Source organism: Sphaerodactylus townsendi, linkage group LG12 (genome assembly GCF_021028975.2).
Source record: "Sphaerodactylus townsendi isolate TG3544 linkage group LG12, MPM_Stown_v2.3, whole genome shotgun sequence".
NCBI lineage: Eukaryota > Metazoa > Chordata > Lepidosauria > Squamata > Sphaerodactylidae > Sphaerodactylus > Sphaerodactylus townsendi.
This window is the reverse complement of record NC_059436.1, coordinates 40,676,260-40,699,817: the sequence shown is the minus strand read 5'-3', so window position 1 is coordinate 40,699,817 and position 23,558 is coordinate 40,676,260. Positions and strand designations below refer to the sequence as shown.

At 44.0% G+C, this 23,558-nt stretch overlaps 1 protein-coding gene across 1 annotated transcript in view; it reads right to left on the bottom strand.

The window, feature by feature from the left end:
• Positions 1-23,558, bottom strand: part of LOC125441536 (voltage-dependent N-type calcium channel subunit alpha-1B-like) — a 286,638-nt gene that overhangs the window by 102,725 nt on the left and 160,355 nt on the right. Inside the window, exon 17 of the mRNA XM_048512145.1 lies at positions 14,789-14,895. Within this exon, the coding sequence (XP_048368102.1) occupies positions 14,789-14,895 (107 nt within the window). The remainder of the gene's footprint in view (positions 1-14,788; positions 14,896-23,558) is intronic.

The window sequence follows — 23,558 nt, the reverse complement described above, 5'->3', positions numbered from 1 at the left end:
GCTGCCCCTGTGGAATATAGTGTAGTGCCTTACTTGATGTTTTAATTGGTTTTCAAATATATTACAAGTACGGGTTTGCTACTTAAAAGGCAATTAACTCAGAGGTGCAAAGTGGTCCCCTTGTGTTTGGATGTTGGAGCACTATAAATGAAACCTGGCTGCTTTCAAAGGGCAAATGGGAACTTGCTGTAAGACAATTGTTCAGGAGTTAACAAGTTCATTGTACATTCTTTCATCCTCCATAGGGACCAAAGGCTACAAGAGGACAGCATTTTGCAAAATCTGTAAATACCCAGGGACACAGGAATAACATTGTAGAAGTTGCTACTGCTGTTGCACTGTGTACTCTTGTCCTGCTATGTCTGCTACTGGCAACTAGGGAAAGCAGGAGATCCAAAGTACATTATGCAGGCATTAGCTCTAGTATAGTAGAACATTGCAACCGGACCAGAAGATCAACCTCTGATAATTTAAAATAGGGGTGAAACTGAGTGGTTACAATGGCTGAATATGACATAAATATGACCTGGTGGGGCAGGGGAGGGGAGTGGGGGAACTACCTTAGCTGGTAAGCCTCCAGGAAGTTTGCCAGCCCAGATCAGCACTTGGAGAGGGGCAGTGGTGGGATCCAAAAATTTTAGTAACAGGTTCCCATGGTGGTGGGATTCAAACTGTGGCATAGCGCCAATGGGGCTGGGCAGGGCTCGACAGGGGCGTGGCCGGGCATTCCGGGGGCGGGGCATTCCTGGGCGGGGCTGTGGCAAGGACGCAGCTGCTGCGCCGGTCCTTGGGCAGGAAACAAATGCACGCAGGCGCAGGTTGCCACGCATGCCGGTGTACCTCCTGCTAGAATGCTTCAAGTTCTGCGCGCTACTGCTGAGAGGAGAGGCGTAACTAAGGCAAAAATCACGTGGCAAAATCACCAATTAGTAACCCCCTCTCGGCACACACAAATAATTAGTAACCTACTCTCGGGAACCTGTGAGAACCAGCTGGATCCCACCTCTGGAGAGGGGGTGGCTGCCTCAGCTGGTGAGCACACAGCAGCCTCACCAGCCGAGATTGGCACTGTGGGGTGGCTTGCCACTTCAGATTGGGAGCAAGGGGTGGCTGCCTGCACTGGTGAGCCTGGAGCAAGCTCACCAGCCCAGACTTGCACTAGGGGAGATGTTCAGCACCCTGGTGGGTAGCAAGGGATGCTGCCTCAGTTGATGAGCCTGCAGCAAGCTCACCAGCTCAGACTGGCATGGAGGGAGGTTTCCCAGGTCAGATATGGAGTGAGGGAATTGCCTCAGCTGACTCGTGGGCCTGATAAGCCCTCTCAAGGGGCTGGGGCTGACCCCCAGGCCACATGTTTGATACCCCTGATTTAGAGAAATTGCAATATCAATGTGAAAAATTATTATCATTGTCTAGTTGGGTTCTACATATTATTCTGTTGTAATAAGGAACAGAAATATTACAGGAAATATTGCGGGAATAAGAAAACCTTCTAAAAATTGAGGCTTGCAATTCTACCTGTTTCACTGTTGGGTATAATTCAACAAGAACTCAGGTCCGCTTCATTCTCCAACTCGTAGTCACCTTTTGAAAGTTACCATGTTGAACCACTTGGTGAACAAACATTCTCCCCCCCAAACCCAACTCTTTTGTTCAAAGTGCTCCTGCTTTGCAAATTCAATAGAAGATTCAGCAAGTGTCACACAGTAACTTCTCGGGACACTGGGGGTTGTGGCCAAATACCTTGAAGGATCACACGGTTATGATACGGTTCAGTCTGAAAGCAGTGATGAAGCAACCACATGGTGATTTGTAAAGAAAAGTGGGTGGTCGATGGTTAGGACCCTGTGAATGTCAAAAGATGACTCAGGGCTGAAGGGGTCCCTTTGAATTTGCGGCTGCTTTGTTCTATGATTTCTGGGTACCTAGGCCTTAAATTGAGCCCCACAAAACTGTGTTACATGATCAGATGCTGGACCATTTCAGAATACAGGAGACCAATTTCCATGCTCTGGCAAATCAAACACTCCCAGTCTGTAGGAAACCAGCGTGGCTAGGCAAGAGCTTTTTTCTTGTCATACAACATTTCCTTTTTAAACATAGGAATTTGAGCCTAGCAGTCCAAAGTCAACTAGGAAAATGGCTTCAGTGAGAGGGTGCCGATGATGCCAAACCCTGCCCTCTCAAAGATGAAGGCACAGCCTACAAGGCACTTAATGGGAACTCTCTCTTCTCAGCATGCTTCACGGTCACCTTCTATAATAAGTGGCAGAACTCCAACCACACATGCTCTAGGTCAGGAGGTGGCTCCAATGCCCCATAGCTTCCCCCTTCCTGCCAAATGTCCCCAAATATTCCCAAACAGAGAGCAACCCAACTCAGCAATTAATTCCACAGAAAAAGGACAGCACTGGGTCTACAGCATTTGAAAATACAGCAGAGCTTGCTGAGTGAAAAGAAGACAATCCCTCCCAGCCATACTACAATTTGGGGGAGGGGAGAGAATAGAGGTCTTTGTACAGCTAGAGATAACGCTGGCTTAGAACAGAATCCACGGACTGGCTCAACAGTAGGCACGCTCACATACACAAGTGTCAAACTCGCAGCCCTCCAGATGTTATGGACTACGGTTCCTATCATCGCCCTGCCAGTATCATGCTGGCAGGGGATGATGGGAACTGTAGCTCATAACATCTGGAGGGCTGCGAGTTTGACGCCTGTGTTTACTGTGATGATTCCTGAGGCAGCCTCACAATAACACTTTTTGGGGGGTAGAAAAACCAAACCCAGGATTTCCAGGAATTCAACTGATGAGTGTGGGGAGAGGGCTAAAAGAAAACCATCTGACCAGACCACTTGGGAATCAAGAGAAGCCACTAAACGAGAGCACAAGGGGCAAGAGGATAATAAAGGAAAATGCACAAAGTGCATGCAGGCACACAAAGGGGGGGAGAGGGGAGAAATGGGAAGACCAAAAGTCACAAAACTGAGTTGCTTTACGAGCAACTCGCAAGCATTACAGGGTAATGCTTTCCACTTTCCACTCCAGCAAATTTTCCACAATAAAGTGAATGACTTGAGCAAGGGGGGATGTATCAGGAGGAGGGAGAAATCTAATTGTATAGGTATGTCAATCATCAATCTATGTACCGAACATTGTATACAGAGGGCAACTCACGGTGAATTTACGCTGGAGACTGACGAGCTGCGAGATACAGCACCTCGAGTTTGCTTTACAAAACTGCACATGCAAGAAACAAAAGAACAAAAAACAAAAAGGTGAGAAGAAAACGGCCCCCCAGGAGAATAAGAAAGCTACGAGACATCCAGAGGAGACTTGGACAGGCTCAGGTGGAGGCTGGAACGTGCATCTCAAATGGAGCGTCAGGAAAGGTGGCAGCCACAGAGTCATCATCTGCTAGTTGAAAGGGAAAATATGAAACCAAAGCAAAATGCCAAAACTATACAAAAGTAGACCCCAAACTACAAAGATTTCAAAACACCATGCTTTTATATCAATGCCTCTCTGTCAAAAAAAATAATCACTATATGTATATATTGTCGAAGGTTCTCACAGCTGGATTCAACTGGTTCTGGTGGGTTTTCCGGGCTGTGTGGCCGTGGTCTGGTGGATCTTGTTCCTAACATTTCGCCTGCATCTGTGGCTTGCATCTTCAGAGGGAATTCTGTGATACACCTCTGAAGATGCCAGCCACAGATGCAGGCGAAACATTAGGAACAAGATCCACCAGACCACGGCCACACAGCCCGGAAAACCCACCAGAACCACTACATATTGGAAGGTGGCACTATATATTGGAAGGTGGCATCACAGTAGCAAGTTCATATAAAGGTAACTAGTGCATTTCCTAATAATTTTACAAGAGAGGATCATGACTCCTGGGTGTCGCTCTATGATGGAATTATAAATAAAGAGATCTGGGGGACTACAGAAGTTACCTTTTTCCAAACCGCATCTTCTGAGGCAGGATGGGAAAGCATTTTTGAAATAGGCCATGTTCTTCCTGAGAAGCTCCAAAACAGACCATCTTGCACCTTCTTCTAGATAAGTCACTATTACTGTTAACAATCTCTCTCTTTGATTTAAGCTAGTAGTAGATGGCTCAATTGTCATCGCTGTGGCAAATGATCTGCGGGCTTCCTCATCTTTGCTTGTTTCTGTTGTTCAGCCTCTGGAAGGAAAGTCCCACTTGAGTGGGATTGTGGAATTAGAGGCTGATGATTTCTTTCTGCCCAAGCAGAACTGTTTCTAGGGCAGAGAGAAGGGTAGGACATACATTTTACCATCCAGCAGTGGTGTAGGAGGTTAAGAGCTCGTGTATCTAATCTGGAGGAACCGGGTTTGATTCCCAGCTCTGCTGCCTGAGCTGTGGAGGCTTATCTGGGGAATTCAGATTAGCCTGTACACTGCCACACACGCCAGCTGGGTGACCTTGGGGTAGTCAAAGCTTCTCAGAGCTCTCTCAGCCCCACCTGCCTCACTGGGTGTTTGTTGTGAGGGGGGAAGGGCAAGGAGATTGTAAGCCCCTTTGAGTCTCCTGCAGGAGAGAAAGGGGGGATATGAATCCAAACTCTTCTTCTTCTTCTTCAAAAGTCTGTGTGACTTAAGACAGGGATGCTCAGTGTTTCAAACACTCACTAGCAGCAAAGGGAAGAACAAATGACATCGCCTTTTAATCTTCTGGCCTGAGGTAAAATGAACAGACTGATTTGAGGAGGGACAAAAAGCAGAGTTCGCCTGGGTCTCCCAGGGCAGAGTGTCTAACCCCTTGGCCCAAGAAACTACCTGCTGCCCATTTCTAGATGATTCCTTCTTCATCAGCAGTTGAGATCAGAAAGCACACAAAACAAACTGGCCTGAGAAAGAAGGAGAAGTCGAACTCATCATAATCCCTGTGACTACTTCATCTAGCAAGCTAGCCTCAGAATGTTATTTGCTCCTTAATTTGGAATCGGTTCTATTATTAGCAGCTGCTAAATGCACCCAGGATTTCAACAAAATGGTAGATGTTAATTTACTTTCCTGAACTATGCAAGATAATATTGGGTGCACAATTCCAAACTAATTTTGGCTGATTTTGGTCATGGTAACACATTTTGGCCATGATGCATTTGCTCCTATAGCTTTTTGTTTTCTCTCTCTTTGCTGTAGAGCCCAGACAGCCAATTTCCTAAGCCCAGAGAGCCATTTACTCCCTGTTTAGTCTGCTCATCCTTTCCGCACCATCCTTTCCAGGCCTGGAGTACAGAAAACATGATGCAAGGGCACAGATATCTCAACTTTTACTCTCTGCTGAAGCAGGTTACATGTTCATCTTCACAATTTTCCCATTTGTGTGTGTTGAGTTGAGAAAGTTGTGATAATTGCAGCGGAAACTGAGCCACTTCTACCTCTTTTGGTACATTGAGCCTGCTGGGGCATTGGTGAAGGGCTGTACAGGCCAGACAAAATCCCACTGCAGACCTGAATCAAAGGCCATTTTAACTACATAGCACCCCATCAAAGAATCCAGTTCACTATGAACATAAGAACAGAAGAACTAGCCTGCTGGATCAGACCAGAGTCCATCTAGTCCAGCACTCTGCTACTCGCAGTGGCCCACCAGATGCCTTTGGGAGCTCACGTGCAGGATGTGAAAGCAATGGCCTTCTGCTGCTGCTGCTCCTGAACACCTGGTCTGCTAAGGCATTTGCAATCTGAGATCAAGGAGGATCAAGATTGGTAGTCACAGATCGACTTTTCCTCCATAAATCTGTCCAAGCCCTTTTTAAAGCTATCCAAGTTAGTGGCCATCACCACGTCCTGTGGCAGCATATTCCAAACACCAATCACACGTTGTGTGAATAAGTGTTTCCTTTTATTAGTCCTAATTAGCCCCAGCATTTTCAATGAATGCCCCCTGGTTCTAGTATTATGGCTATGCTCTCAGCTATAGATCTGAAAACCTTTATAGCAATAGGATTCTGACTGCTTCTCCTGTACTACAGCTGCATGCAAAACAGCCCAAAGGTCTCCTGAATTTGCGTATGACGGTGAATGCCATTTTTGCATTTCAGGTTTGCTTGGTCAACTGCGAATACTAGAAAGGTGGATAAAAGCATGGGTGGTAAAAATAGTTTTAAAATGAACAAAAAACAAACCAGAAGATTACTGCAGACTGAAGGAGATAACATTCGGCCCCCTTAAATATGTCTAGGTTTCACAATCTATGAATTCACTGTCACATGACAGAGGGGAATCGAATCACCATCAAACTGAATCGCAATTGTAATCCAGTAGTAGTCCACTATCTTTTCGAAGGCTTCCAAGAACACAGTTCTCCTTTTCTATTATCAGAGTGGCCAACTGGAAAAGATTTATATGCTTAATTATATGCTATCAATCTGAACTTTAATTTCTAAACAGCAATCTGAACAATTTGTTACTAACAATAGAACATATTTGAAATCCAATTATTTCTCTGGTTAATGACTAAAATGCAATTTACTTCTCAGCTCTTTCTAAATGAAACAAATTTGATCTTATTGTGTTGTCTATTGTATAATTTTTAGTTAACTTTTTAAAAACTAGTTTCTGGAAACTTGTTTGAGAAACATGGCTTCAACCTAGGAGAGAAGGAAAAGCTGAGTGCTTTTTCCCGGTGATCTAATTCCATTTCTGTAATTCAAAAGGCGGGAGAAAAAGGCCTTACAATCCAGAGTAGCATCTTCTGAATGATCAAATTGAAGGCTGTTGGGCCACAATACTTTCACTGCTCATAGTAAAGTTACTGACATCAATGGACATGCACTGGAGTCAGTTTATTTGGAGATCACATTCTTCATTTTGATGTTTACAAAAGGGCTTGAGGAACAACAGTCTTTGGAATGGTACTCTGCCATAACATTAATTGGATGCACCTCAGAAATTTGCAGGACTATTTAATATAAAAGGATTGATTTCAATGGGATATTGTTAAGATGCTAGCCAGGGGTCTGCAACCTGCGGCTCTCCAGATGTTCATGGCCAATTGGCCATGCTGGCAGGGGCTGATGGGAATTGTAGTTCATGAACATCTGGAGAGCCGCAGGTTGCAGACTCCTGTGCTAGACTAAGCTGGTCACTATATTTAAGAACATAAGAAAGGGCCTTGCTGGATCAGACCAGAGTCCAGCACTCTGCTACTCGAAGTGGCCTACCAGATGCCTTTGGAGCTCACAACAGGATGTGAAAGCAATGGCCTTCTGCTGCTGCTCCCGAGCACCTGGTTCATTTATCATTCAAAATCCAGATCACTGATTAGCTGAATACATCTTCAGAACTGCCACACTTGGCTTCCTTTCAGGTCACTGTGGGAGAATGTATGCACACAATCCTCCCTACTAGGCACAGAAGGCATACACTCAGATGCTTGATCTGCATCATCCTTATCCTTCAATAAAAGGAGGTGGAAAATGACACCCATCAAATGCATCTGGGCCAGGCGCATTCGACTCACATCAAGCCTTATGCACTGAAAATGAACCCATACCTCGGCTCCGTCACAGAATGGCAGTCAGTGGCTGAGTCAGTGAGTTGCCTCGTCTTTAGAAATGGAAGGATCAGAGTTCCTGCTTAGAGCTACTTACCATCAGGAACAAACTAGAGGCCCTCCACCCCACCAAGGGAAAAAAGAAAGAACCTTGCAGGTTACAGGGAGGAGGTAAGATGTTTGCTGATTCATGCCTAGATCACAATAAGGTTGAAAAGAACAGGTTGATAAAGAAAGTTATCCCCTCACATATCTTAGCAGTGCACATCACTGAACTGCCAGTATGAGCAGCGGGATTAAAGTAAAGTTGTGCACACAGATGGACACATGTCCACACAGTTAGAGGAAAGACTGAAAGGGCAGAATCAGCAAAATAGAGGCAATGGCTGCAGCAATGCCTATATGATTCTTTCTGCAGAATGATAAATATTCAGATATTTTTCTCTTTTTTGCATGAACCAACCTCCATGTCTGACAACTAATGCTGAAAACAAATGTCCCAAAACAAATGGAAGTGCTGAAATGTTTGTTCTGAAGGAAGAACACTTCTCTCTGTGCCACCAGAAATGTGTACAGAAAGGTCTGATGAGCTGCCTTGGCAAAAACAAACTAAAAAAATGGAAGTGTGCTACCATCTCTAGATGTCAATATCCATCTGGCAAATCACAGGAAGATTTTGTAATCAGACTGAGCCCCTCCCTTGCATTTGTGTTGCCAGTCAGTTTGGTAATTCTGTTACCTATTTAAAAGCAACTGGTCTACTTGCCACCCAAATCAATGAGACTTACAGAATTACCCCCTCCTAAACGCGTTGACTTCAACAGACTTAAAAGGGTGTAACTTGGCTTAAGATTGTATAACGGTACTGTACACAGTACTTTCCAAATAGAAAATACTTAAGAGAGATTACTTTGCAAAATGGACAATATTGAAAGTTGGTCTGGAGACTTCATACTTAGCTGATTTATTGTTTCTTTTCAGATATGGTTGCAGAAGCCTCCCCACGGTAAACAAGAGTCTTCTCTTATTCATTTTTAAACAGCATTTATACAGTACGTATACATATAACATGCCATTTATACATATCTTATGCATAAAACACATGACGCTGACATTAAAATATATGTGAGTGCTGAAAATTCAGGAAAATTTCTCTGTGAAGGAACAGAAAATGGCATGAAAATAAAAAGCCGTGAGTTCAGGTTGCACAAGGGAGAAGCAAAATAAAAACAGGACTTGAACCAGCAAGTGTGTAGTATTCAGTGGCATTCCTAGAGGTATGAATCAGGCTGCATCAGCTGACATTCCCTGAGCCCAACAGAAGGTCGCTGATCTGGGCAACTACCCTGTTTCTCCGAAAATAAGACATAGTAGAGGTTTTGCTGAAGTGCTAAATATAAAACATCCTCCGAAAGTAAGACATAGCAAAGTTTTTGTTGGGAAGCATCCCCGTCGAACAAAACACCAGAGCATGCAGCTGTGGAGCGGAAAAATAAGACATCCCCTGAAAATAAGACATAGCGCATCTCTGGGCGCAAAAATTAATATAAGACACTGTCTTATTTTCGGAGAAACACGGTAGTAGAAGAAGAAGAGTTGGCTTTTTTTCCTACCACAAGGAGTCTCAAAGCGGCTTACCATTCCTTCCCACCCCTTCCCCTCCCCACAACAGACATCTTGTGAAGTGAGGATGAGAGATTTCTTGAAAGAACTGTGAATAGGCCAAGGTCACCCAGCAGGCTTCATGTGTAGAAGCAGAGAATAAGTCCAATTCACCAGAGTCTACTGCTCATATGGAGGAGTGGGAAATCAAACCCCATGCTCCAGATCAGACTCCACCACTCTTAACCACTACATTATGCTGACTTGGTTCTACTTAGCTGAAGATAAGCTTCCCTCCCTACCTTATCTTTAAAAGCATAGGGCAGTGGTGGCGAACCTTTGGCACTCCAGATGTTATGGACTACAATTCCCATCAGCCCTTGCCAGCATGGCCAGTTGGCTGATGGGAATTGTAGTCCATAACATCTGGAGTGCCAAAGGTTCGCCGCCACAGGCATAGGGCCAGGAACGGTAGATGTAGCTGCCACTGTATGGTTCATGCTGGGAGACTGTGTGCTAGAGGAGCGTTTTATTCTAGCCACAGCTACCTTCTGGGACTTGGGAGTGAGGCTTACTGTTTGTGTTTTTTATTCCCCTGTTTAATTGAGAGACAGTGGCCCAATTATTTTATTTATGTGGTATTTTAATATTTGAATGAGAATTTTCTTTTATTACATGGAATACCTTAACTGGATGTTATTTATAGAGTTGTTGTTCACTGCAAATGTTATACTCATTTTGTGTACTTGAATTGTGCCTATTAAATGTCACAGTATCAGTGTCAAATGAGAGACAGTTCAGTTCCACCCTCATTGAATGTCTTTGTGAACTTGTATCTTTTTGTTGTTGTTTTTAACCACAATCCTTTTTGTACATGACTGCATGCCTGTCTCACAGGATAAAAGAATTTGGCGAACAAGCTCTAAGTGACAGATTTGTCAACTGTTTAAGCAAATTATGGGCAAAAGAGGCTTCAAAAAGAAAGAGCTGCCCAAAAGGGTAGCATAAAGGTTTTTAAGAGAGCTTTTGACAGAACTTCATACTGCAGGTCACAGAAAACTGGAATGATTGACAAGAGGCTGGCCAAGCCAAGAACAAAAGTCTGAGTCCTGCAAATTTTAGAGAAGCTCACTCTAAAAGGATATTTGCCCATAAAAGCCGATTTCCCCTTTCCCTAGTGGCTGAGCCTCTCACCAAATCAAATGCACCAATGATTTGATCGATGTATTGTCTTTTAGATCACTTTTTATCTGAGCATTTTAACAGCAGGTGCTGCAGATTGAACCCAGGAATTTGTGCAAGCAAAGTAGATGCTCTGCCAGTGAGCTGAAGACACAGCCCACTTATGGGGGGAATTGCGGAGAACAGAGGAGTAATACAAAATAGCAAAGTCTTTATAGGAAAGTGAAATCTTCTTCATGACATGAACATAATCAAAGCTGGAGAAGAATTCAGGGGAGTGAGGCTGTTTGTTGCTGTTGCTAGTATGCAGTATGACTTTGGACGTTTTGTCTACTCTGCACAATATACAATCGTGAATGAACTAAGAGAATAACATTGCCAAATCCAATTCATAAAACAATAAAAATAAAATGATAAACAGAAAGGGCAACAAATTACAAAACAGGAATGAGTGAGCCAATAACACAAAAAAGGAGGAAAGCAAATGTTTTATTTAAAAACTCATGTTCTAAAAAAAATTCATCCTACTAGAAAAGTGGAAGCCAGGTCCAGAGGGGCTACAGTTCATCATAAATTCTCTCCCAGGTTACAGTGGAACTATTCTTGGAACTAATTTAATGGCCAAGAACAGCTTGATAACTTCCTGTCTGTAGGAACATTTGTTGTCTGAATTGGTCTATCATTACAGCTTGGGGTAAAGAAATACTGGAATGGAGGTCAAGGCCTTTCATGTCCTTCAATAAATCTGCACATAGTTCCTGGACAAGATACTGATCAGAGTTTGGGGGAGAATCAATGTGCGTGTGCGTATGTGTGGGTGGGGAATCCGTAACAGTGTTTTCTGCCATCATTCCTTAGATCTTTGAGTAAAGTCCTGTTCCAGATATCACCACTGTCCCAGTTAAGACTGGGACAGCAAAATGAAGGTCTTTGTAGCTATGGTATCATGGCTGTGATTCTTATTCTATGACAAAGAGCAAATGGCTACCTTTTGGGCTTGCTTTAGGAAACTGACAAAGACATATCTTTTATTTGAGTTTTAGATGTAATGAAATTTTTTTAATCAGATGTCATAGAAATTTTAACTTGTTTTTAGATTTTGAAAGTTTGGAACCTGGCAATGCTGAAGAATAGAGGATAGAAACAGATTAAACAAATCAGAACGCTAGGTAGCTACTTGGCTGTCTTGTCTTTTTGGTTATCTCTATAGAGAGATATGACTACTACAAGAGTCAATACATTAAAGATTCAGATCTGGGGAACAGAATAATTCCCATGAATCCCTGCAATAGAGAGGCTGATGTCCCAGTGTTCACTGGGACGTAGCAAAACTGGAACAAGGAGTTTTTGCAAATCCAGGGGGATTCCCCAGGTAGGCATAAAAGCAACTTTGTAAATGAAAAATGGATGAACACTCCTCCCATGTGGGGGGAAAAATCTCCAATGACTACTGAATATGGTTATTGCTGTCTTGGAAACCTGATGAGTATAGAAAGGGGGGGGGGAGAGAAAACGAGGATATGAAATCTGACCTGACTGAGTCCCATTGTTTACAGTATCTAGGAAGGGGAGGTTTAAGTTGAAGGAAACCTTTCCAATAGTTTATCTCTTCATCCCTCCCTTTGTTTCATAAGTACTGACCATCCAATAATACTCAGTACCCTAAATATCCACTCTAAACTGGCCTAAAATGTAGCTGATTTAATGTAAGTGATCTAGGAAAGTAAGGTTTACATAAAAGAATTAAGAATGGTCATAAAAAATTGGGCTTTGCATGTTCACAGACACAACTGTGCAACTCACAACAATGTGTTTAAAGGAAGAACTCCACTAGAATTGCATGAGTAGAACTCAACTGCATATTTTGCTTGCTTGAATTGTTCCAGTTGAGGAATACAAAGCCAGATTGGAAATGGCAAGGCAAGGTCTTCCAGGCATTGCTTTACCAAAGGGCCTGATCCAAGTTAGTACTGGCATAATCATTTAGTTCCTTGTACCCAGTTCTTATTAAAAACAATGGGACTGAACTGCACAAAGGGGCCTAACATTTCTCAAGGGAATCCAAGTAAGCAAACAAATAAAACATATTGAGTTAGAGCCAATAGGGCTCTACTTTCTTGTGAAAGAGATTATTTCCACAGGAAAAAGGAATGGCTCATTCCACTAACACTGAAACATAGCTTGGCACTGTGTGGTGTTGAGTCTTGGAATCATTCTAACATTCTAAGAGCAGCAGTGGCGCAGTGGCTAAGAGCAGGTGCACTCTTATCTGGAGGAACCGGGTTTGATTCCCCACTCTGCCGCTTGAGTTGTGGAGGTTTATCTGGGGAATTCAGATTAGCCTGTGCACTCCCACACACGCCAGCTGGGTGACCTTGGGCTAGTCACAGCTTCTTGGAGCTCTCTTAGCCCCACCCACCTCACAGGGTGTTTGTTGTGAGGGGGGAAGGGCAAGGAGATTGTCAGCCCCTTTGAGTCTCCTACAGGAGAGAAAGGGGGGATATAAATCCAAACTCTTCTTCTTCTTCTTCTTCTTACAAGCCATTATCTTATCTTACACTTCTCTTTTGACCAGATAGGAAGACTACCGTGGTGGGTGGATATTCCAGATACACCATTTTACTGCATGGCCTTGGACCAAACCACATGAAATCCTGTCGATTTGTATTCAGATCCTCAGGTGCATAATTTTGCCATTAAAAAAAAAACTGCAGGTTGTGTGGGGAGAGAGTTGTTATCAGGGCCACAGAGCTGGGGGAAGAAGGGATGTAACTCTTCTCTTTGTGCCCTTTTGTCTAATCCTTTCATCGGCTGGAACAAATAAAGACAAGTGTCTCTATTTTTTTAAAGAGCCCAGGGACGATTTCCAATTGGGGATACGGAATGGGACAAAGGCTTAACCTCATCATCATCTCTCAGCACCACAGTTCTGATCTGTTATCAGCCTGTTCCTCCCCAGCTGCTTTTCGTTATACATCTAAGGATCCAAATACAGATCCCCAGCATCATGTGTGGCTTGATCTACTTCTGGACAGGCATTTGGTGTGATATCATGAAATCACATCCATATATGAGGCTTATGTTTGTGGTATATGTCCAAACCAGGTGAAAAGCCTTCGTTTCTGTATCCTGCTTCTCCATTCCCTACATCTCACCCTGTCTTGTCCATGTACTATACACTATAAAGACCAAACTACACGATCAGTGATGTTTTTGGACCTACCAAGCAGCAGATTGAAGGGGGGGGGGGGCATCACTCTTGCTTAGATTTTCCACTGAAAAGACTCTTCCATGTGCTTTGAGCCCCGGAAGGGAAAAAAGACAGCTACTCCTACTATAGTTATCTCCCCCCACCCTTCTGCCAATTCACATACTAGGGCAGGGGTCTGCAACCTGCAGCTCTCCAAATGTTCAATTGTACAATTGAACAGATGTTCAATTGTACAGATGTTCAATTGTAGTCCATATACATCTGGAGAGTCACAGGTTTCAGACCCCTGTACTAGGGAATCTAGTCATGAACTGTCAACCTCATGTGCAGCCTAGTCCCAAAATATCTGAGGAGGGATGATATTATTGCTATAGTTTGCCCAAAGAAATGGGGGTATTAAACACAGTACTAATAGGAATGTAAAGGTCATTATCTCATGCACCCTTCTTGACATCCATTAACAGAATTAACCTTTCCTCCAGTGTTCCCTCCTCTTTTGCTTCAGGAAACATCCTTTTATGTGGGAGTTCTCATGGACAGAAGGGGCCAGATAATCAGGCCCCTATCTGTGGTTCAGCTGTCCAGGTTTTATCTAGATTCTAAATACAGCATTTGGTGCCCATCTGGGTCATAAGCTGCTTTGTATTTTCAGCTTTTATTTTTTAAAAACTTAAAATCTCTAGCCTTTGTAGATCTAGAAGCTCAAGATGAAACGTTCAGGCAGCCTTTGCTGTTGCCTCAGAAGAAAGAACGAACAATTTTGGCATGAATAAGACTGGTCATATCCAAAGATGCTTCCTCTGATCCTCGCCCAACTTTGCTAACGTAGTTTTTATGAGCAGACACAATTTGACCAGCAGCTAGCTAAGGTGCCCGAGTGGCATTGTTAACAAGCAATTTGCATAACATGCAAATTAGACTGTCCTGTTGGTGATTCATACCATACTCTGGAGCAGCCATTTTTGTACTAAACCTTGGACAAGAACAATTCAAACAGAAGCAAAATGAAAGCTGGAGCCCAATGAAACAAACATCTGAGACAGAATCATTGCATTTATCCTCAACAGCTAAATCTTCTGCTTATTCTCTGCAATCTACCTAAGGGCCTATGCAACTTTTATGAGGTTCCGCAAAGGAATGACAATTTGTTATATATGTTTGTGTGCATATAGCTCTTGCTGAATCCAAAACAAAGCAGGGGGGAAAACAAACAAGAAATAAAATGGGATAAAGTTTCCTAAATAATAAAATGAACCCTTACGCTGCTATGGAAATGTTAGCTGCAGACAGGGGACTAACGTCTGCTACCTCCTTGGCCTTTTGCAGGGCCAGTTTTTGATTGGTAGCTTCCTCCATCTCCTCTTCATCCTGTGGGGAGACAACAAGAAATGGGACATTATTCAAATTACTCTCTTAAAAAGGAAAGTGAACACTGGCATGTTCTAAAGTCTCCTTACATCTGTTAGTAAAAGTTCCTGGGTAAGCCCCAAATAAAAACATATAGGAGTTGCACATGAATGCACTGGCGCACTTGAACAAGTTCTGCATAAAAGCTGGGATGGAGAAGATCCTGGTGGATCATGAGCCGTCATTGGGGGGTGGTAATGGACCCAACCAAATTATGGTGTGGCACTATTTTAAGCTGAGGGCTGCCTCGTCTTTTGAGAGCCAAAAACTGCTCAGGAATCTTACTTTGAATAAAGGCTGAAAGGACTGGAGACAGAAAGCACCCATGTAGTAACAAGATCCCAGAAAGAGTACAGATTAAGACAGTCCACCAAAACTTGTATTCCCTGGGTTCGGAATAAGAGTTCCTGTCACTCATAATATCTGTGACCCAACACTGTATTCATTGCTGGTTCAATTGATGTCCTAGCTGCAAAAAAAAGTTTCCCTCTCGCCTTCTCCCAGTGGCGTAGGAGGTTAAGAGCTCGTGAATCTAATCTGAAGGAACCAGGTTTGATTCCCAGCTCTGCCGCCTGAGCTGTGGAGCCTTATCTGGGGAATTCAGATTAGCCTGTACACTCCCACACACGCCAGCTGGGTGACCTTGGGCTAGTCACAGCTTCTCGGATCTCTCTCAGCCCCACCCACCTCACAGGGTGTTTGTTGTGAGGGGGGAAGGGCAAGGAGATTGTAAGCCCCTTTGAGTCTCCTACAGGAGAGAAAGGGGGGATATAAATCCAAACTCTTACTCAGTGGTCCCAACTAGCAAAGTAATTTGCTGATCATCCCTTCCCCAAAATAGCTTATATTTCCTTAGCAAGAGGTTTGGGGTAGAACAAGCCAAAGGATGACATGCCCCAATGTGGGCTTCTATGGCTTGTGCCCCTGGCAGCAAGGAGTCTTCAGGAAGTGGCAACCGCCCATCTGGAATCTCAAAAGTTGCTCCAGCGTGTTGCGATTTTCCTTAGCAGGCATGCAGGAGGAAAATTTAGGTGACTGGGGGACAGCACTTGGGCTGCCCAGCACTCAGATCAGACCCCCATGCTCCGCCTTATGCTTTGTTTTACGTTGAACCAATATGTTAAGAAATGGGCTATGGCCAACCTGTTTATCACTCTAAATGTTGTTGTTGTTGTCATAATTCAAGGTCCAGGGCTGGTGGGAGGGTTATCACTTACTTCCCTCAAGCAGCAATAGCTTATATTTCCTGAGCCCAATTTTGATCCACCCCCTCCCCACAACAAGCATTAAACCCCTGAAGCGATGCAATAATTTGTGTGAGCATGAATTTCAACAGAGATAAATGTAAGATTCTACACTTAGGCAGAAAAAATGAAATGCACAGATATAGGGTGCATGACACCTGGCTTGACAACACTACATGTGAAAGGGATCTGGGAGTCTCAGTGGACCACAAATTGAACATGAGTCAGCAGCGTGATTTGGCAGCCAAGAAAGCCAATGCAATTCTGGGATACATCAATAAGAATATAGTGTCTAGATCAAGAGAAGTAATTGTACCACTTTACTCTGCATTGGTCAGACCTCACCTAGAGAACTATGTTCAGTTCTGGGCACCTTGATTTAAGAAGAAGAAGAGTTTGGATTTATATCCCCCCTTCCTCTCCTGCAGGAGACTCAAAGGGGCTTACAATCTCCTTGCCCTTCCCCCCTCACAACAAACACCCTGTGAGGTAGGTGGGGCTGAGAGAGCTCTGAAGAACTGTGACTAGCCCAAGGTCACCCAGCTGGCATGTGTGGGAGTGTACAGGCTAATCTGAATTCCCCAGATAAGCCTCCACAGCTCAGGCGGCAGAGCTGGGAATCAAACCCAGTTCCTCCAGATTAGATACACGAGCTCTTAACCTCCTACGCCACTGCTGTTCTCCTTGTCAAAGATATTGGCAAGCTGGAACGTGTCTAGAGGAGGGAAACCAAAGTGGTAAAAGGTCTGGAATCCATGCCCTGCGAAGAGAGACTTAGGGAGCTGGGGATGTTTCGTCCGGAGAAGTGGAGGTTAAGGGGGGACATGATAGATATGTTTAAATATTTGAAGGGATGTAATGTCGAGGAGGGAGCAAGCTTGTTTTCTGCTGCCTCAGAAGCTAGGACACGAAGTAATAGATTCAAGGTGCAGGAAAAGAGATTCCACCTAAACATTAGGAAGAACTTCCTGACTGTCAGGGCTGTTCGACTATGGAATTCACTGCCTTGGAGAGTGGTGGAGTCTTTTTCTTTGGAGTTTTTTAAACAGAGGCTGGATGATCATCTGTCAGGAGTGCTTTGATTGTGTGCTCCTGCATGGCAAGATTTGATGACCCTTGTGGTCTCTTCCTACTCTATGATTCTATGTTTCTAAGACCTAGCACTGTGATTCTGAAGGTCTAATTTCAGAATATTTACAGAAAGATGATAACCTAGCTCAGTCTAGGGGAAAATGTAATGGCTGGCCTTGGCTGACCCTACTCACTTCTTTATCTGTAAACAGTTCATGCCTCGCTCCGGAAAACATAAACTATGTCAATTAAGCAGGAGTGGTTAAAAGAAAGTCTTGGAAATAATCAGAGATGGGCAAATAACCCCTCCACTTGACTAGGGTTGCTAATTAGAGGCTTCCTCTGTGAAGAGAGAAGGAAAAAAGAGATCATTCCCCTGCCCCAAGAATTCTAAATTGGTTTGTAATATTTTGATGTGTACACAGCCTCCTAATGATGCTCGGGAACTGCAGAGTGGGGGCAGGCAGGCAACAGCATCATGCCTTAGCTATTGTACAGTGTTTCCATGATGATGACGACTAGATTGCCATCCAACAGAAAGAGCGAGGCCGTGGTTCTGATAATTAGAATGTCATTTTAAAAGTCAGTTTTGGTTATCACAAAAGACAGACGGATTCCCAGTGAGAGATGGAAATTCAATTCAGATATCACATGCAAGATGAAGTTTTAAAAAACCCAGCTGGGCTCCTCTCTCCTCTTCTGCAGTGTGTCAAGGCTGAACTCTTTAAATACTTCCAATCTATCATGATGGCCAAATGTGTGGGCCCTTTAATGTGTTGGAGTATATTGTTTCTTAGTTATTAGGATTCTTAATCAGGATTAAACTATGGTTAAGAATGACAGTTCTTGGGAAGACAATTAACCTCAATTTGTCAAGGCATCCATATTCAGACACTATGGCAAACAGGAGCCTGACAAAATTAACCAAGCTCAAATCCAACATAAGCAAACTTTGTTTTGTTTTAACATTTGAACTGAGTCGGAATTAAAGTGACAGTTTAAGTGACTGTACTGTGAGCATGACCCAACAGTAACTACTAGTGTGGACCTACCAGGTCTGATGGACCTTGACTGCACACACACACACCCCCCCCCAATTGGTAGTCCTGCCCTCAGACTTACCAGCAGAAGCAGGAACCCCAGGAAGCCAAAAGCTGGGAGAGACTACAGAGAGATGGCAGGAGGGCCTGAGCAGCAACAGCAGGCCTCAGCAGTTTCAGGGAAAAGTGTAGAGATAGCCCAGCCCTGACCAAGCTGCAATCAGCAGCCCTTAGAAGCCTTAGAGCAAGGGTGTCAAACTTGCGGCCCTCCAGATGTTCATGAACTACAATTCCCATCAGTTCCTCCCAACGTGAGCATTGGCTATACTGGCAAGGGCTGATGGGAACTGTAGTTCATTAACATCTGGAGGGCCACGAGTTTGACACCTGTGCCTTAGAGAGTGAGGTGGGGCCAGCACAGTCCCAACCAGGCTGCAATCAAGAAGGAGAGCCAGGAAAGCTGAAGTGCCAGTCCCAGGCCAGCTTGCCACTAGGAGGCTAGAACAGGTTGCTCCCAGGAGGGAGAGAACCTCCCGAGAGGGACAAAATGGAGACAAGGAAAGAGGGAGGAGGCCGGTGTGGTGCAGGGGCTCAAGCTTGCACGAGTGTTGTTAAATGCCTAACAAAAATAAAGAATTTATGAATGGAGTCATGTCTTGTTTGAGCCAAATGTGGCCGAGGCGGCCTATCCTGAATCGGTGGCCAGCAGAGTGGGCACTCAAAAATAGTATTAGCTGACAAAAAACTGAAAAGAAGAAGAAGAAGAAGAAGAAGAAGAAGAAGAAGAAGAAGAAGAAGAAGAAGAAGAAGAAGAAGAAGAGGAGGAGGAGGAGGAGGAGGAGGAGGAGGAGGAGGAGGAGGAGTTTGGATTTATATTCCCCCTTTCTCTCCTGTAGGAGACTCAAAGAGGCTTACAATCTCCTTGCCCTTCCCCCCTCACAACAAACACCCTGTGAGGTAGGTGGGGCTGAGAGAGCTCCGAGAAGCTGTGACTAGCCCAAGGTCACCCAGCTGCCGTGTGTGAGAGTGTACAGGCTAATCTGAATTCCCCAGATAAGCCTCCACAGCTCAGGCGGCAGAGCTGGGAAACAAACCCGGTTCCTCCAGATTAGATACCTGATATTAGATACACGATACTAGATACACGATATTAGATACAGATTAGATACACGATACTACAAGACTATCTCAGAAGTGAGAGGGGAGGTGAACTGGAAAGTTGTGTAGGGGGCTGAAATAAGGCCAGGCAGGCGGAACTGGAGCTAATGTCAACAAAGAAGAGAGGCCAGGGCTGGGAAAAGGCCAAGTCATAGCTAACAGGTATAAGACCTTGTGTGTCTGTCTGTCATCTCTTTCATATGTGCATTATTAATTTTTTTTATCACAGCACAACAGTGGACTATTTCATAATCCTTTTGTGAAAGGTGATGCCAACATGACTGTAAAGCCCTCTGTACCATTTAAATGGTATATAAATGATTAAGTAAAAAAAATCCTAATGGAAGAAAGAGAATTGACTGAAAAATGTCCAAACTAATTGAGCTTGAAACAATTAAATGCCCTGAAATTTGGCAGCATTCAGCTACATTGAAACTATTTTCCTTCCTTTTGCAAGGAAGAAACTGCTCAAACAATGAGATTCGTCACGTGACATTGAAAGGGTGCCTCTTTTAACCAATGCAAATCCATAATGAGCCAATCTGCAAGGTGGTTCATAGAGAATGAATCCAAGCCAGACAAAATGAAAGATGGTCCACTAAAGCATTACCCAAAGTCAATATTCCTCATCTGCCAACTTCCAGCACATTTATCAATGCACTGATAGACAAATGAGCTGGCTCAGACAGTCACCCTGGCCTCTACTACATTGTTTATGTAGACTCCAAAGTGCCTTCTCCTGGGGAATGTGCTGAGTGACTTTGAGACTATCACTTTTTGCTCAGACCGTTGAGCAAGCCTGACCTGGAAGTTGTTGAATGGGTGTCAGGCCTTCAGCACGTTGCTTTGTCCTGTTGATAACCTGATTGGCTATCCAATGTCCTTTCTTTGGCTAGAGTAATAGCTCATGGGCAATTGCCTTGTCCACCCACCAACCTCCATCTCTGGATCGAAGGGCTTTTAAGGGCAGCAGTGGCGTAGTGGTTAAGAGCAGGTGTACTCTAATCTGGAGGAACTGGATTTGATTCCCCACTCTGCTGTTTGAGCTGTGGAGGCTTATCTGAGGAATTCAGATTAGCCTGTGCACTCCCACACACGCCAGCTAGGTGACCTTGGGCTAGTCACAGTTCTTCTGAGCTCTCTCAGCCCCACCTACCTCACAGGGTGTTTGTTGTGCTGGAGGAAGGGCAAGGAGTTTGTTAGCCCCTTTGAGTCTCCTTGCAGGAGAGAAAGGGGGATATAAATCCAATTCTTCTTCTCCTAACAGTGAATGGAGCTGTGCAAGAAATTTAGCTACAGCTTTCAGGGGGTGATTTCGTCACTCACAGCATCAAGTTTGGGGTTTTTTTTAACCTCTGTGGTCACATGTGGCAGATACCCAGTGGCTGTATGAACAGTGTTTGATTTCATATGCACTCCACATTAATCTATCAGCAGGAATAACTAGGCACATATTGTAACTGCCTTTCAAAACATGTAGAAAGAGAGACCCAGTGCAAAATGAGCTAGAAGCAAGTCCTGTGGCTCTTCCAAGGAGAGCACAAAAGGGGGGAGGGTGAATAACCTGCTTTGTAGGTTATTTCACCTTGCCTTACCTTTCCCTTCTCAAACTGTTCTCTGGTTAATTACTATTAATTAATTTACTATTACTTTACTATTACTTTACTGTTACTTTACTATTAATTAATTTGGGCCCTGAACACAGTTCTGATCTTGATTAGCCTCAAGATGCAATTGTCTCAAGGAAGTCTCCTGAGATCTGCTGACTCCCTGGTAGTGTAATCATTTCTCCAGGTCATTTTGACAGGTCTTTTTTTTGCGGGGGGGGGGGGGGCTCGTATTTACTCAGCAACAAATCTCTCATTCTCTGTATCGCCTGTAATTGATCCACTTTCATCTTCCGCTCCTCGCTCCTTTCAAAAAAAGCGCTAGTGATTTTTGGATCCATGGACTGAATAAAACCGAGAGTGTTTCAAAGGAAGTTGCACGATTCATCAGCGTTTTTGATTCCATCAATATTTAATTGTGATCCACCGTAATCACTAACAATGTCAGGTTCCTAAACTTTCTTCAGTCGGCTTCTGAAATATTCAAAAGGGGAAGTTAAAAGATTTTTTAAAAGTGAGCGGGACTCATTTTTGGTAAACACTCAAGGGGATCTCTCTTTTACCATTGCTGGTAAATCTTTTTTTCTGTGGGGAAGGTTTTCATGAAGACATCTACAGATTCTCCAGAGGAAAATCACACGAGTTTGATAAAATGCAGAAAGAGATTTAAAATCATGCCCTATGAGGAGCAGCTTAGGGAGCTACGTATGTTTAGTCTCGAAAAAAAAAGGCTAAGGGGTGACATGATAGCCACGTTTACATATTCGAAGGGACATCATGTTGAAGATGAAACAAACTTGTTTTCTGTTGTTCAAGAGACTAGGACAAAGAATATTGGATTCAAGGTGCAGAAAAAGAGATTTCACCTAAACATCCTAAAAATTCATTCACTCAACTTGGAACACAGGACAATGACTCATTTCCAGCCAATTGCCATGCATTCCATCAGGGCAAGCATTCCAAAAGAGAAACAGGGTCCAGCAGGACAGTGGCGGCAAAGAGCCGTCCCACCTGGCCACCGTCCCACCAACGCCCTTTCCCATCATCCCCCAACTCCAAAGGAAAAACAGGGCCTGGCAGGGAAGCAGTGGCAAAGCACGCTTCTGGCTGGCCTGGCACTGGTTTACCAATTCACCCACCTTCCCCCCGCCCCCCAAAGAAGAAGCATGGCCTGGCAAGCCGCAGTGGCAAATTGCCCTCCTGCCTGGCCTGGCACCAGCTCACCCAGTCCCCGCTGCATACCTATCCCCACTCAAAAAAGAAGCAGGATCCTGAGGGGCAGCAACAAGCCGCCCTCCCGACTCGCTTGGTACCAGCTTGCCAAGACCCTGCCCACCTTCTTCCACCAAAGAAGCAGCAGGGTCCTGAGGTTCTATGATTCTAGGAGAAATCTTTTTTCAAGTTGAACAAGATAGCGAAAGGAAGTGGAGAGCTGCAACAAAAGTCCAGGCCCTGAAGCTGAGAACTGTGTGTGAAAACCGTGGCCTGCTAATTGGGAGTGACACATATCTGCCATTCTGAAAACACCTTCAAAAGCCTTCTCTCTCAGTGGAGGGGGCACCCTTCTATCCTTCTGCAGAGTAAGAGCATCCCCCCAGAAGCCATTGTTCAGTTAGAGAGGCTTCTGAGACACAATGAAATGCACACAGTGTAGGATGTAAAGGAAAGGAAAGGATGCCATTTCCAGTCTGACCAGCTTGCCCTGCATAGATCTGTATCCTGGACCTTTTCAGCAACACCCCCCATTCTCCTAGAGACAACATTATTTTCAACACAGAGACAGCATTTTGCTCCAACTTTTTTGCTAGTAGTTCTCAACAAAACTAAGCAGAAAAACTTAGACATTATAATCCAAAATGCAGGGAAGTATTTACAGATAGTTCTGGCTTCCAGAGCTGTTAAGATTTCATAGCTGTAGTTCTACAACACTCCTTAAGACAGAGACTCCCTCCTGGGGCAGCTACTTCACAATCCATGATTTATTTTCCTCCCAAGGGAATTGTTAAAACACAGACCTCTTGCCAAGGACTAGTTCAGAAGAAACATCTCTCACATGCATTCCTCTGTGGGAATAATTCAAAGGCACTCTTGAGGAAGCAAAACAGAAAGTAGGAGCTGTCCTTTTACAACTATATGTGGATGGTCGTTCAGTCATGTTCCATTATGGATTCTTCCAAATTTCTCCTCATCTGAATTCCTCCTTGGATTTGAAAGTCTTGAATTAGTGGGTGGTATTTCTGCAATTGAACCAATTAACGTTGCCAGGTGTCTGATATTGACCCTGACAGTCCGGTATTTTTACCAACTGTCTGGTAAAACTTGAAAAAATATGGATATTTAAATGTTGGGTATTTTTTCAGGGTTTTTCCTGAATAGTCAGTGAAAATACTAAATTGTCAGGGTCAACTGGTAACCTTACTAAGTCCAAACAGTATAGCAATTGCTGTGGCTGTTTCAAGTTCTGAGCCGGGTGCTTAATCCCAGCACAAAGAGCTTACCCAATG